At 51.9% G+C, this 14,709-nt stretch overlaps 4 protein-coding genes across 4 annotated transcripts; 3 read left to right on the forward strand and 1 right to left on the reverse strand.

Moving 5' to 3' along the window:
- Positions 1-78: 78 nt before the first annotated feature.
- BROUX77_004757 (uncharacterized protein) lies at positions 79-2,895 on the forward strand (the record flags this gene model as incomplete). Its single annotated transcript, XM_073749554.1, has 1 exon — positions 79-2,895. The coding sequence occupies one exon, from the start codon at positions 79-81 to the stop codon at positions 2,893-2,895; it is 2,817 nt and encodes a 938-aa protein (XP_073605214.1).
- A 5,118-nt stretch (positions 2,896-8,013) lies between these two features.
- Positions 8,014-10,704, forward strand: BROUX77_004758 (uncharacterized protein; the record flags this gene model as incomplete). The annotated part of the gene is made up of 2 exons (XM_073749556.1): positions 8,014-9,493; positions 9,785-10,704. 2 exons carry the CDS (start codon positions 8,014-8,016, stop codon positions 10,702-10,704), a joined length of 2,400 nt encoding a protein of 799 aa, XP_073605215.1.
- Positions 10,705-11,662: 958 nt separating this feature from the next.
- On the reverse strand, positions 11,663-12,811 carry BROUX77_004759 (uncharacterized protein; the record flags this gene model as incomplete). Its single annotated transcript, XM_073749557.1, has 1 exon — positions 11,663-12,811. The coding sequence occupies one exon, from the start codon at positions 12,809-12,811 to the stop codon at positions 11,663-11,665; it is 1,149 nt and encodes a 382-aa protein (XP_073605216.1).
- Positions 12,812-13,303: 492 nt separating this feature from the next.
- BROUX77_004760 (uncharacterized protein) lies at positions 13,304-14,347 on the forward strand (the record flags this gene model as incomplete). The annotated part of the gene is made up of 1 exon (XM_073749558.1): positions 13,304-14,347. The coding sequence occupies one exon, from the start codon at positions 13,304-13,306 to the stop codon at positions 14,345-14,347; it is 1,044 nt and encodes a 347-aa protein (XP_073605217.1).
- Positions 14,348-14,709: the final 362 nt, after the last annotated feature.

A 14,709-nucleotide genomic window follows, 5' to 3' on the forward strand; every position in this document is an offset into this window, starting at 1 on the left:
TGCAAAAGTTTTTCCCACGATGAGTTGATAGTACTGCGCCAAACGTTATTGAACCTACTGAACAAGAAGTTCATTCGAATGAGTAGTTCCACTGCTGCTGCCCCCATCCTGTTCGTCAAGAAACCTGGCGGTGGACTTAGATTCTGCGTGGACTACCGTCTGTTGAACAAGCTGATGAAGAAGGATAGATACCCGTTACCCAACTTCAAGGAAACACTACGCCAAATCAGCCGTTCAAAGTGGTTCACTAAGCTTGACGTCGTTGCAGCGTTCCATAATATCCGTATCGAGCCAGGCCACGAATGGAAGACCGCTTTCCGTACGCGCCTGGGCTCCTTTGAATGGAACGTGATGCCGTTTGGTTTGTCCAATGCTCCTGCCCAATTCCAACGCTTCCTGAATTCCGTATTGCAAGAGTACCTCGACCTGTTTTGTTCTGCTTACGTTGATGACATCCTAGTGTACACCGATGGCTCCCTCGACGAGCACAAGGAACAAGTTAACCACGTCCTAGCCAAGCTCGTGAAGGCCGGACTGACGGTTGACATCGACAAGTGCGAGTTCGGTGTACAAGAAGTCAAGTACCTGGGCTACATCATCAAGCCTGGAAAAGCAACAATGGATCCTGCCAAGGTGCAAGCAGTGAAAGACTGGCCCGTACCCAGTTCCAAGAAAGAGCTCCGTGGCTTCCTAGGATTTGCCAATTTTTACCGCCCGTTCATCAAGAACTTTGCCGAAGTAGCCGTCCCTCTCACTTCACTGACTGGTCACCTAGTTCCCTTCGTCTGGTCTCCAGAATGCCAAGCTGCCTTCTCGTCACTCAAAGATCTCTTCTGTGCTTCGCCCGTCTTGCGCCTCTTCGACCACTCTCTGCCAACAACTGTCGAAGCTGACTCTTCAGGCTACAGCACTGGAGCTGTCCTATTGCAGCAGCATCCAGATGGCCTGTTTCCATGTGCCTACATCAGCCAGAAGCTGTCTCCTGCCGAGTCCAACTATGAGATCCATGACAAAGAAATGTTGGCAATTGTCCGAGCCTTGAAAGAGTGGAGAGGAGAGTTACGTGGCGCCCAGGGACCCATCCGAGTGTTAACAGACCACAAGAACTTGTTGCATTTTACCTCTGCGCAACAGTTAACAGAGAGGCAAGCTCGTTGGGCTAACCTGCTAAGCGAGTTTGACCTAACACTGGAACACCGTCCCGGGAAACTGTCCCCACTGCCCGATGCTCTCTCCCGTCTTCACATGCCTTCAGGTCCCGATGATCCCCGCCTACAAGCTCGCAACCAACAGCTCCTCCAGTGTTTGCCCGACGGTGTCCTGAAAGTCAGATCTGCTCGCGTTACACTGCCATCCCCGTTCCGTAAGGAAGCCCTCAGTACACTGTGGGAACAAGCATTGTCAGCCGACTCTGACTATGCGGCAGCATGCGCAGTGGTTGCCTCTCAGGCGCCCAAATGGCCAGACAGCTTGAAGACTAATTGGCGAGTGTCACTGTCCGAATGCTCATTGGACTCCGAAGGTCGACTGCGATACAGATCAAGATTGTGGGTACCCCAGTGGGAACCTCTGAGGACGGCCTTACTACAAGAGATTCACGATTCCGTGACACTAGTCCACCCCGGTCAAAGAATCATGTGTCAGGAAGTTTCCAAGACTTACTTCTGGCCGCACTACACAGCGGATGTCAAACGGTTCTGCCGCAACTGCGAAATCTGCGGTAGCACGAACGTCATGCGCCAGCTCAAGCAAGGTCTCCTGAAGCCCCTTCCGGTACCTGACCGCATCTGGCGTGACATTGGCATAGATCTGATTGGCCCTCTCCCGCCGTGCAAGAAGGAAGGAAAAGTCTACAAGCACGTCATGACTGTGGTGGACCATCTGTCCAAGGGTGTCATCCTTATAGCCTGCCGCAGCCTGGATATCGAGTATCTTGCCAGCCGTTTCTTGGAAGTCTACTACCCTCGTCATGGTCTTCCTAACAGCATTGCTTCTGACCGCCAATTTGCCAACATGCTCTGGAAACGACTCTGTACCACCCTGAAGATCGATCGTCGTCTGTCCACCGCTTACCACCCACAGACCAACGGGGCCACTGAGAGGACAAATGCTGAGGTGAAGACAAAGATGGCCAAACTCCTACACGACCGCTCAGACTGGCTAGACTGCCTGCCAATTGTGGAGTTTGCCCTGAACGCAGCCCCCGCGGCTTCAACAGAGACGTCCCCGTTCACGTTGTCCCACGGCTATAGTCCTGACTTGGTTGAGCTGCAGCCCGACGCCATTGCCCCTCTAGCAGCCCCCGTTGCAGCCAACACGAGTCCCATAGCCCAAGCAACAAGAATCCTGAAGAGCTTGGCAGACCACACGGATTGGGCCAAAGCCTCTCTCAGCGCCGCCAAGTCTGCTATGGAGGAACAGTCGAACAGACACAGACAACCACATCGACGTTTCCAGCCCGGCGACTGGGTTTGGTTGGCAAAAAGCTCCCATACCGTGCAGCAAGAAGGCCCAGGCAAGCGACTCCGGCCAAGATACCAGAAGCTCCAGGTCTTAGAGGCTGTAGGCTCCCACAGCTACCGTCTTGACCTGAAGGGTGCCAGAGGACACGACGTGTTTCATGCCGACAGATTGAAATACCACCCGAACGACCCTTGGCCCTCACAAGACCCGCACGTATCGAGCCCCGGACCAGTCGAGATCGATGGCTTTGAGGAATACGAAGTCGAGAAGATCCTGGAACACCGGCCAGCCACGAGAGACGAACCAGCCCAGTACTTGGTGAAATGGGTTGGTTGGCGAGATCCCACTTGGGAACCTACAGAGGCGCTGGAAGAAACGGCTGCTTTGGAAGAATTCTTGCGAGCGCAGGAGACTGCCGACGTTGAGGTGTGAGTGCCGTGGCGAGAGGACTGCTTGAGTCCGAAGTTTGATTGAAGGAGCTGCGAGTTCCACGGTTGTTGCACACGGTCTATTTCCCTTTCCTTTGACATTTTTTTTTTTCTCCACTGTCTGTTCCACTCCTTGTTCGTTCTGTTGTCGTTTACCGATGATTAGTTGCTTGTTGTTTGCTATTCCCTTTTGTTGTTCTCAGTTGGTGTCCACCTTCCTGTTGTTTTCTTTTCTTGTGTTACACGGCCATGGGAGGATGGGAAGAAAGAGAAGGAGGCTGATGTTAGGGTCTGGGAGACCCGGGTCAAGGCTTTGCCTGATTGTCCGAGTTGAAGCCGGTGTGGCTTGAGCAACGGTGGTTCGAGTGTCGGTGGTCCGAGTCCGCAAAGGCCCGACTACTGACGGTCCGAATACAAGTGGCCCAACCGGCCTTGATCCGAACGCCCGATGACTCACCACGTTTGGGTCAATCAGGTAGGCCTCAGTTGTTCTACCCAGGCAGTATAAAGAGCTACTGCTCTCTCCTAGTTTTAGTTAGTTCTTTCTTCTTCTCTCCATCGCAATATATCTGTTTCTGCCCTTCTACGTCCTTTTATATTACGGATAGGGCCCAAGGAAACCATTAGGGTTCTAGAAAGCCAACGACTCAGGACAATGATAGGTTCCAGAGGTGGACAGTCAGGCCTGCGCGGATATACGGCCGGGAGGAGAGGATAGAACTCTCTAGGTCGTATGGTCGGTTTGAGGTAAAGAGGCACACTCAACTAATTGATCTTATAACACACGGAAGGGAATAAACAATCACAGGAACACTGAGGTAACGAAGACGACAGAAGGTACTGATGCAATGAAGGCTATCAAGAAACAAGTGATAATTAAAGATATAGTACTAAAGAAGAAGGTACTATCGAAGAAGTGATACTATAAACTAGTATACAAAGAAGAATGGCAAAAGGGGTGTATGTGATTGTTAAGCTTGGGGAGCAAGAGTTAACCTGATCACACAGGGCAGAAGGCAACGCTATTTAAGGCGTTGCAGATTCTGACAACAGAGATCTTCCCAAGCTAGAACCAAATCACAGATAACCGAAAGTGGGGACATACGTAACTCAACGTTACCAGACGCTACTATCAAACCGGATGTTAGTTCACGAGATAAACCAACACGGCAGCAGCAGAACTGAAAATCCCTCAAGACACCCAGGCAACGATATGTCGCGTTACAGCGATATCGGCCTAACAGGTGTGGGCCCCACGCTCAAACGCTGTTGACACAAAAGGAACGAGAATAGCAGTCAACTCAGAATAAGCTGCATCAACTGCAGAGTACCGAGTTACCTAATAGCGATGATCTATAGTGTGCAAGCCGGCCACACCCGAGTAGATAAACCGGAGTGACACCTCAAGGTTACACAGACCACCAAGTGGTATAACCGTATCATCATACGTCCTTGGAACATTAGCGTGACACAACGGAAGCGGGGTAAGGTGCCAGGCATAACCCTATGCAATGGCAATGGCAAGAATGGCTATTCATGACAGTATGCTCCTTTTAAATGACTGATTTCCACAGCAGTACTAAGATCGCCACATCCTAGACTAGAATCAAGTCGGAGAATTCGCAAAAGGAAGCCGGGCATCTAGGGACACGGAAGTCCACCGGGCTTTGCAGAATCGGAACAGAAGGAATAAGCCAACCATACGGGTCTAGACACAGCATGACTCCGCAGGCAAGAATTGTAGATCTCGATGCACCAACAACATCGTGACGTATAGGGGATCAACGGAATCCCTAGCATGAAAGCTTGTACATCTGATCAACATAAAACAAGGCCTTGAAGTGCAACGACAACTTCGTAAGGGCCTCGTGTCCACAGACAAGAGGAAGGTAAAAAAGAATGGGAATAACGAAAGGCAACCTCATCAACCGAGGGGCAGCACCAAGGATCTTAAGTGGGAATAAGTTGAGAACGCAGCTCAGTACCCGCAAAGGCAAAGGTTTTTCAACCTTGTTGTCCTCCCTAGTTATGGCATTGGTCATAGAAGTAAGAGCCAGGCCTGTAGGTTATAACAAACAACAATCGCTCAGTTCCATAGCCCATAAATCTGTTGCCTGCAAGATGCAGAAGGTCCCCTGAGAACTACCAAGTTCTGGTAACAAGTGTACACCAGAGTGGCTACTCAGTTGGCACAATCATCAATCGCCGCGACATAATCGCCTCCACAATAGCTAAGAACCCCCTGGGACATGGTTCGATGGATGTAAACGAACACGATTCCGGTTGTGGGAGAATAGACTAACATGTGTAATGGGGACTCATCATCGATCGGGTAATTGGTATATGACAACAGACAGCATGGAAACAAAGACGTGCAGGATCCGTAAAGAGTATTGGTGAAAGGGGAAAACAAGAAATTGGTAAAGTCAGCTTGTCAAACTTGGCAGTATTTCAGCACAAGATACAAGACTGGCCTGCACCACCATAGGCAGGACTTCGAAGAGGGACATCGTGTTTCTTTTAACGAGAAGAAAAACAACAAGATATTGTCCAAAAGAGAGAGGCAGAGAGTAGGCCCAAGTGAAGACACAAAGAGGTCGCAGAAAGGAGACATAGAGTAGTCGCAAGTAGACGTAACAGAGTCGAAGAAAGTAACAGGCAAGAGAGCTGTCCAAAGTAGAGGACACAGAACATGTCACAAGAAGTAGACGTATAGTGGTCGTAAGTAGACACAACAACAGCCGAAAGAAAATAGTCCGAACAGTGGCCTAACGCATTAGACACAACTGTGGCACGAAGACTAGACATAACTGTCAAGAAGTGGGACAGAAGCGAGCTGTTAACAAAGCGAGTAGACAGCAACTGTCAATACCCAGACAGACACGGGCTGTCAGCAAAGCGAGTAGATATAAACTATCAATACCCGGACAGACACGAGCTGTCGGCAATTATAACCCAGCAGGGGTCAAACGCAAGCACCATAGTGGTCAAAGAAGAGACACAAAAAAAGCAGTCGCCGATGGACACACGGTGTCACAAGGAAGAGGCATTAAGAGGTGTCAACCCAAAGAACAGACACGAGCTGTTCGTAGAACCAACGAGCTCAGCAAAGAACAGACACTAGCTGCTGATATCATATAAATAGACCCAACAGGAGTCAAAACAATTAGGCAAGACAAAGGCCAAGAAATACAGACACAGAGGTCTAAAAACAGACATAAACTGTCCAAGAAATCCCACAAGAACTCAATAACATGCTTTGGCACAATGGCAGGTGTGTGAGTAAACTCAACAACAACACTTTATACACTCAGGTACCATGTTGTAACTCAAAGTAATCTGGGAGTTGGCAACATCATTGCTGCAAGCCAAAAGGTGCATAGCTGGTAGACATGGCTTTCTGGAAACCCCCGTTCAGATGTGGCAAGTTGTAACGACTGGTTGATGCGGGACCAAATGAACAGCTTATAAAATAAGGTAGTTGACCGCCCGTAAATCAACAGAAGATCGTACACTGCCTGGTTCCCGAGGACAAAGAATCGGAGAAGCCAACACTGAAGAAGTAGGGGCAATGAAGCCACGTGTGAGCATGCCATCCAGGTTTTGCTTGACAAGTTGCAAATTTAGATGTGCATCATCAGACGGAAGAGTATTGATATGTTCGGCAGTCGAGACAAGATTAACAGCATGACCTGCGTCTTGACAAGAGGTGGTTGAAGGTACACCATCCCGCAAGAACACCGGACGCAAATCATAATAACTGTCCGAACTGCATTCGGGATATCGCTTGTGCACTTGTTCTAGCCGTAGGTCATCCTGATCAACAGGATCGAGAACCTGCTCAGCGGTAGTGCGGTGAGCCCGCCGGTTCTCATTGCTTGCAGTGGAACGCAAAGCTTGAGACGACATTAGCCTAGAGGAACAAAGTGCTTCAACGAAATTAAAGGAGCTGGGACAGAGACAGTGCCATCAACTGACTGTCCACAGAAGAAGAGAAGTAGATTGAGAAATGGAATCAACTAAGAACCAGAAAGAGCCGAGTTATGACTAGCGGACGAAGAAGGTTGTGTAACAACAGCAGCGCTAGTATGATCATAGGAAGACGGGATATCGGCCGTAGTCGAGAGCCGGAACGAAAAGAAGAATAAGGTGTGCTAAAGAATAACAAAGAGTTGGAAGAATGTGTGAGTCTTTAAATGAAGCTTAACAAAATATTACGGATAGGGCCCAAGGAAACCATTAGGGTTCTAGAAAGCCAACGACTCAGGACAATGATAGGTTCCAGAGGTGGACAGTCAGGCCTGCGCGGATATACGGCCGGGAGGAGAGGATAGAACTCTCTAGGTCGTATGGTCGGTTTGAGGTAAAGAGGCACACTCAACTAATTGATCTTATAACACACGGAAGGGAATAAACAATCACAGGAACACTGAGGTAACGAAGACGACAGAAGGTACTGATGCAATGAAGGCTATCAAGAAACAAGTGATAATTAAAGATATAGTACTAAAGAAGAAGGTACTATCGAAGAAGTGATACTATAAACTAGTATACAAAGAAGAATGGCAAAAGGGGTGTATGTGATTGTTAAGCTTGGGGAGCAAGAGTTAACCTGATCACACAGGGCAGAAGGCAACGCTATTTAAGGCGTTGCAGATTCTGACAACAGAGATCTTCCCAAGCTAGAACCAAATCACAGATAACCGAAAGTGGGGACATACGTAACTCAACGTTACCAGACGCTACTATCAAACCGGATGTTAGTTCACGAGATAAACCAACACGGCAGCAGCAGAACTGAAAATCCCTCAAGACACCCAGGCAACGATATGTCGCGTTACAGCGATATCGGCCTAACAGGTGTGGGCCCCACGCTCAAACGCTGTTGACACAAAAGGAACGAGAATAGCAGTCAACTCAGAATAAGCTGCATCAACTGCAGAGTACCGAGTTACCTAATAGCGATGATCTATAGTGTGCAAGCCGGCCACACCCGAGTAGATAAACCGGAGTGACACCTCAAGGTTACACAGACCACCAAGTGGTATAACCGTATCATCATACGTCCTTGGAACATTAGCGTGACACAACGGAAGCGGGGTAAGGTGCCAGGCATAACCCTATGCAATGGCAATGGCAAGAATGGCTATTCATGACAATTGCGGCACTCCGTCAGCTCTACATCTCCTGTGTGGGTACCATCGCCGATTACGGATCAATTCTCTGGTATGACCCGTCAAAACCCCAGCTCAGTCTGCAAAGGGTATACCAGAAACTGCAAAGCCAAGCTGCCGCCCGTATCCTAGGTACATTCCGCGGTTCACCAACACGCGCCGTCGAAGTCGAGGCCGGCCTCCCGCCCCCCTCTATTCGATTCGCCAAAGCACGCATGGCCTACGCCGCTCGCACTCTCCGCCTCCAACGCAACCATCCCGTCCGTGTTGCGTCCCAACCCGACAAGGACGAGCTTGCCCCCGATGACTCAGACCTGCCTCTCCTGGGGCATAACATGAGTGTCAAGACTCGACTCGGCTGCATCATGCGCGAGTTGAAGCCATTGGTGGCAGGCATGTGGAGACGAGAACGTCGCCGACAGGAGTGGGATAGTCCCTGGCAGCCGCCACTGACCGACCGCATCTCCATCGTCGTCGACCCTGGACCCAAGGAGGACGCTGCCGTCAGGCATGCCCGGTTCTTGTCAAGACTTCCGAACGATGCCGTCACCGTGTATACGGACGGCTCCAAAGAAGGCTCCAGGTGCTCACTTGCAGCGTGCGTGGTCGATACCAAAACCGGTGAAGTCAAAACGAAAGTCAGTCATCGACTGCAAGATGTGGAGGTTGCAGACTGCGAGAGCGCCGCCATCGTGGAGGCACTCACGCTCCTCGCCAAAACAGAAAAAATAACAAAGCAAGCTCGCCCCTGCTATGTGTTTGTCGACAGCCAAGCTGCCATTGCGCGGCTCCGCAAGCACGGCCACTTCGCGTGGCAGGCCCGCCGCGTCCTCGGTACATTCACGTCGCCAGTCACGGTGATGTGGTGTCCCGGGCACATGGGCATAGCGGGGAACGAGATTGCAGACGCGGTTGCACGCCAGGCTCTCGAGAGTGATGATGAACGCAAGTTCAGCTCACTGGGCAGTGTCTTCGCTAGGGTTAGGAGGTTTACCATGGACAAGTGGGAGACTCTCTGGGCTTTTGAGCGAGACACCGCCGCTGGTCCCTCCCACGGCTCGCACTACCTGCGTACCATCGGTGGTGATCCAGTTCTCCGTGCTAAGGCGCCCAAGGTTTCCGGACCAAGATGGCTAACCTCGGCGTACTTCCAGATGAAGGTGGGTAAAGGCAACTTGTTGCCCTACTTGCTGCTCATCAAGAAGACGGACTCGGACCGGTGCCGCCGTTGTCAAGAACATGAAAGCGAGAGCGTTGAGCATGTGCTGCTGCACTGCGCCGCATTTTCTGCAGAGCGTCAAGAGATGGCCATGGCATTGAGTCCTAAGTCGCTAGATCTTCCGACGCTTTTCAATACGAATAACGGAACCGAGGTGCTGCTGAAGTTTGTTCGCAAGACGGGTTTTTGCACGAAGGCCTGGGTAGAAGGTGTGGGGACAAGAGAAAGTAGTGGTGGGAGGAGAGTGGAGGAAGTTGAGGAGTGAGGAGGAGTTGGTGCTTGTGTCTTTGGACAAATTACTGTGTCGAACACGACGTATTTCCTTTGTCGTTGATTTTTGCTGGAGTTTGGATGTTGTTTTATTGTACCTTGCTATGTGTAGATTTACTGCACCTCGCCATAACCCTATCAGGTTCCATGCGAGTAATGAATAAAAAAAAAAAAAAAAAAAAAAGCAGCGCTTGCTACCGCCACCGCTGCTGCTGCCGCCGCCGCCTCAGCGGCTGGTAACGAGAATGGTCGCGCAAAATTGCGCTACAAGATTCCCTCGCTGAGTTCCACCGAGCCCGAGGAATTCGACGCCTGGTTCGACCAGGTCCTGGAAATATGGCACTGCGAGCGTGGCCATGTGGCCGACCGAGACTTCATCGTCTCAATCTATGCCCAGGCCGAGGGTTTGGCCCGCAGCCGCATGCGGTCAATCAAGACCCGACTAACAGACGATGGCCCCGTTTCCTGCGACCAGTTCCTTCAAGAGCTGCAGGGAGCATTTGAAGACAAAGTTGCCGTAGATAAGGCACAAGACCAGCTCTCGCGGTTAAAGCAGAGAGGCAGAAGGATCGAGGTCCATCTGCAGGAGTTTGAGGACCTGCTGACCCGCGCCAAAGCTCTGGACGCGGCGGACTCACAGAAGATTAGGTGGCTGAAGGACAGCCTCGACACGCCCATTCGGGAATACGTGGCGAACTCGTTCCCTCCCCGGGTCTTCTCGGAGTACTTAGACCGGGTCGTGTTAGCTGCCGAGGAACTGCGGCAGCGTAAGCTCGATGCCGAGTCGACTTCGGGCCGCCGCTCCGGCTATTATCCGTCCGCCCCCGCTGCCCACCGCCATCCCGACGCCATGGACTGGGAACGAACCCGCCGCGTTGCCCCCCAGCCTACCCGTGCGCCTGCTGCCCGCCGCACTGCCCGCTGGGCGAGTGAAGAGGAACGAGAGAGACGTCGTCGCGCTGGCCTCTGCATCCGCTGTGGCGCCTCAGGTCACTTTGTACGGGAATGCCCCTACGATGTGCCTCCCAACCGGAACGCGCCTCCTGCCCGTGTCCGCGGTGTACACGTGCCCACGCCGCCGCAGCTAGACGATGACCTGGATGCCGATTTCGGTGTCGTACAGTTGCCCACTGCTCAGTCGGAAAACTGAGACCCTCCGGTGACAGTCGCCCCCGGAGGGGTAAGAACAAGAAGGGAACGTCCCCTTTGCTTGTGAGAGGCTCCTTATCCGTTGACGTTGTAATCAACGGCTCTCACAACTCAGTAGCTTTAGTCGACACCGGAAATACAGTCTCCTTGATCATATCCCAGGCCCTCGTGAAACGATTGAAACTACCTTGTTCTGCGCTGCAAACTTCCCTTTCCCTAAAACCTTTTAATGACCAACCTTCTTCTGTGGCCACTCAGGCTGCCCGCTTCGAGCTGGATCTCGGCGGCCTCCGGGAAGAAGTCCTTGCCCTTGTCGTACCCGACATTTATGATGACGAACTTCTTATTGGATACCCGTGGCTGAGCCACCACAACGCCCTAATAGACTGCAACCGGCACCGTTTGGTGCTCCCCCACTTCTCCGTCCCTCGCTCTGTTTCGACCATTCGGAACTTGGACACCCCTACGGAATTGAAAGCTGCACGTGTCAGCAAGATCTTGCACCAGGACTTGAAGGTCTTTGCTGCGAGCATACAGGATATCAACAAAGCATTGGAAAAGTTGGCCCGAGAGAACGAGCCTGTTACAGATGACTGGAAGGAAAAGGTTCCCAGTTGGATAGACCCACAGAATGTTGTTGCTTTTGACCCAGAAGCACTCTACACGCGCCGCCTCCCGCCGCTGCGTCCCGGGATGAACCACGAGATTCATCTAACTGTCCCCGACTCGGAAGCTCCCTGGGGACCACTGTACAGCCTTTCCCACGATGAGTTTTTTTTTTTTTTTTTTTTTATTCATTACTCGCATGGAACCTGATAGGGTTATGGCGAGGTGCAGTAAATCTACACATAGCAAGGTACAATAAAACAACATCCAAACTCCAGCAAAAATCAACGACAAAGGAAATACGTCGTGTTCGACACAGTAATTTGTCCAAAGACACAAGCACCAACTCCTCCTCACTCCTCAACTTCCTCCACTCTCCTCCCACCACTACTTTCTCTTGTCCCCACACCTTCTACCCAGGCCTTCGTGCAAAAACCCGTCTTGCGAACAAACTTCAGCAGCACCTCGGTTCCGTTATTCGTATTGAAAAGCGTCGGAAGATCTAGCGACTTAGGACTCAATGCCATGGCCATCTCTTGACGCTCTGCAGAAAATGCGGCGCAGTGCAGCAGCACATGCTCAACGCTCTCGCTTTCATGTTCTTGACAACGGCGGCACCGGTCCGAGTCCGTCTTCTTGATGAGCAGCAAGTAGGGCAACAAGTTGCCTTTACCCACCTTCATCTGGAAGTACGCCGAGGTTAGCCATCTTGGTCCGGAAACCTTGGGCGCCTTAGCACGGAGAACTGGATCACCACCGATGGTACGCAGGTAGTGCGAGCCGTGGGAGGGACCAGCGGCGGTGTCTCGCTCAAAAGCCCAGAGAGTCTCCCACTTGTCCATGGTAAACCTCCTAACCCTAGCGAAGACACTGCCCAGTGAGCTGAACTTGCGTTCATCATCACTCTCGAGAGCCTGGCGTGCAACCGCGTCTGCAATCTCGTTCCCCGCTATGCCCATGTGCCCGGGACACCACATCACCGTGACTGGCGACGTGAATGTACCGAGGACGCGGCGGGCCTGCCACGCGAAGTGGCCGTGCTTGCGGAGCCGCGCAATGGCAGCTTGGCTGTCGACAAACACATAGCAGGGGCGAGCTTGCTTTGTTATTTTTTCTGTTTTGGCGAGGAGCGTGAGTGCCTCCACGATGGCGGCGCTCTCGCAGTCTGCAACCTCCACATCTTGCAGTCGATGACTGACTTTCGTTTTGACTTCACCGGTTTTGGTATCGACCACGCACGCTGCAAGTGAGCACCTGGAGCCTTCTTTGGAGCCGTCCGTATACACGGTGACGGCATCGTTCGGAAGTCTTGACAAGAACCGGGCATGCCTGACGGCAGCGTCCTCCTTGGGTCCAGGGTCGACGACGATGGAGATGCGGTCGGTCAGTGGCGGCTGCCAGGGACTATCCCACTCCTGTCGGCGACGTTCTCGTCTCCACATGCCTGCCACCAATGGCTTCAACTCGCGCATGATGCAGCCGAGTCGAGTCTTGACACTCATGTTATTGTTGGGGTTGCACCCTTAAGGACCGACGGAAGCCCGACACCAACACTAACGGCGTATCCTCTAAGGACTAGTCCGGCGCTGGTACGGCAAAACTAATGCCAGACCAGAACCAAGACTAACGGCACTTCCTAGAGGAACTAGTTGTCGTCGCCGCCGATCGTCGGTTGCCTCCCTTTCCAACAGGATAAATAGTCGCATTGTTTCTACACCATTTAGAGAGTTTAGGTTTTGTTCTTCAATTCGAGATCTTTGTCCCTCTGTGTCCCTTTCTGTGAAGATCCAGCTTAGCGTAATCACACCTTAACATCATCTCGAATTCTCAAACCCCCCTTTCCCTTTTCCTTTTTTTTTTTTTTTTTTTATTTTTCCTTAAGTCACTCTTATCTTTCCTTTTTTTTTACTTTACCGCCGACCCGACGAGGGATCGAGATATATTTTTACTTTTCTTTTACTTTGCCATTTGAATATCCACAGCGGCCAAACCCTATGGCCCCAAACTATTTTGCACCCTCTGACGACGATTCTTCCTTCCACCACAGCTTCCGAGAAGACAGCATACTACCAGAAGTCCCCGGTGAGCCAGAGGTTTTCCACGAAGCAACAATGGCTCACAATAACGAAATGCAGGGACTCCCCAACTCCGCCCCCGCGACCCCAGTGGTTGTGCGAAACACCTCCTCCGACCTCCGCCCGGTCCGTTATGACCATACGCGGCCTGATCTCTACCCAACGTACCGGTCATACGTGGAGATGAAGTACCGCTACGACCACAGTCACTTCAACGGCGCAGGAGGGTTCATTCTGCACTGTTACGGTCTGTTAGCCGACAATGCCTTGCTCCAGGCACAGACCTACATTGCCCGCATGAGCCGCGATCCATCGTTGGAGAACGTGGATAAGTTCCTGGAATTCTTGGACAGCTGCTTCGAGGACACCTCAGCTTCCCGTCGTGCACTCTTGGAGCTGCACACCCTCAAATGCCGAGGTGCCTCTGCTCCGGAACATTTGGCTCGGGTCAGTCGGTTGATGCAGATCGCTGGCTGCTATAGACTGAGCCACGAAGAGCGCATAATGAATCTGAGGCGCACCCTCCCCGGGCAAGTGATGTCTGCCCTGGCTGGTTTCCCAGACCCCCCAACCTACGAACAATACGCACAACAGGTGCTTAATGCCTGGCAAAAACTCGACGAGTGTCGGCATGCCCACCCTCCGAGGAACCCTGCCCGGACGTCCCAGTTCCGCAATGTCCCGGCACAACACTCCCCTGATGCCATGGACTGGGCGCCCACCCATAACAGTGCCCCCCGTCGTGCCAAGTGGGTCTCCAAGGAAGAACTCCAGTCACGAAGAGCCAGAGGACTGTGCCTCCGTTGTGGCGCTGGTGGCCACATGTCCCCTAACTGCCCATTCGAGCGTGCCCGCCCCCCGGTACAACAGAGTGTTCGCGCAGCCACGAACCTCCCTCCTCCTGTACTCGAAGAAGAGGGCGAAGAATATTACGAGACCGCCGAGGAGGACTCGGGAAACTGATCGCCTCTGCCCCAAGTCGTGGTCAGAGGCCCAAGCAGGTTTTCAAAGACGACAAGGCTGCTGTGAAGGAATGGGAAGAGTTGAATAGATCTATTACCAACACATCAATTCAATTAGATGCAGTGATCAACAACACTTGTCCCGTGATTGCATTGATTGACACCGGTAGCGCTTCCCCCTCTATGATCAGCAGTGACCTTGTAAAGAAATGGAAACTTGATACGCATTTCAGTTCGCGTCCCAGAACGCTGGTACCATTTAATTCAAAGAGTACCGTCACGGTTGACCGATTAGCCGTGTTTAAAATTGACATATCGGGCCACATAGAAAAACATGTGGCGTGGGTAGTACCAAAATTAGCC

This window comes from Berkeleyomyces rouxiae, assembly GCF_048999995.1.
Source record: "Berkeleyomyces rouxiae strain 22BRR77 chromosome Unknown BrBRR77_ptg000004l, whole genome shotgun sequence".
NCBI classification, from domain to species: domain Eukaryota; kingdom Fungi; phylum Ascomycota; class Sordariomycetes; order Microascales; family Ceratocystidaceae; genus Berkeleyomyces; species Berkeleyomyces rouxiae.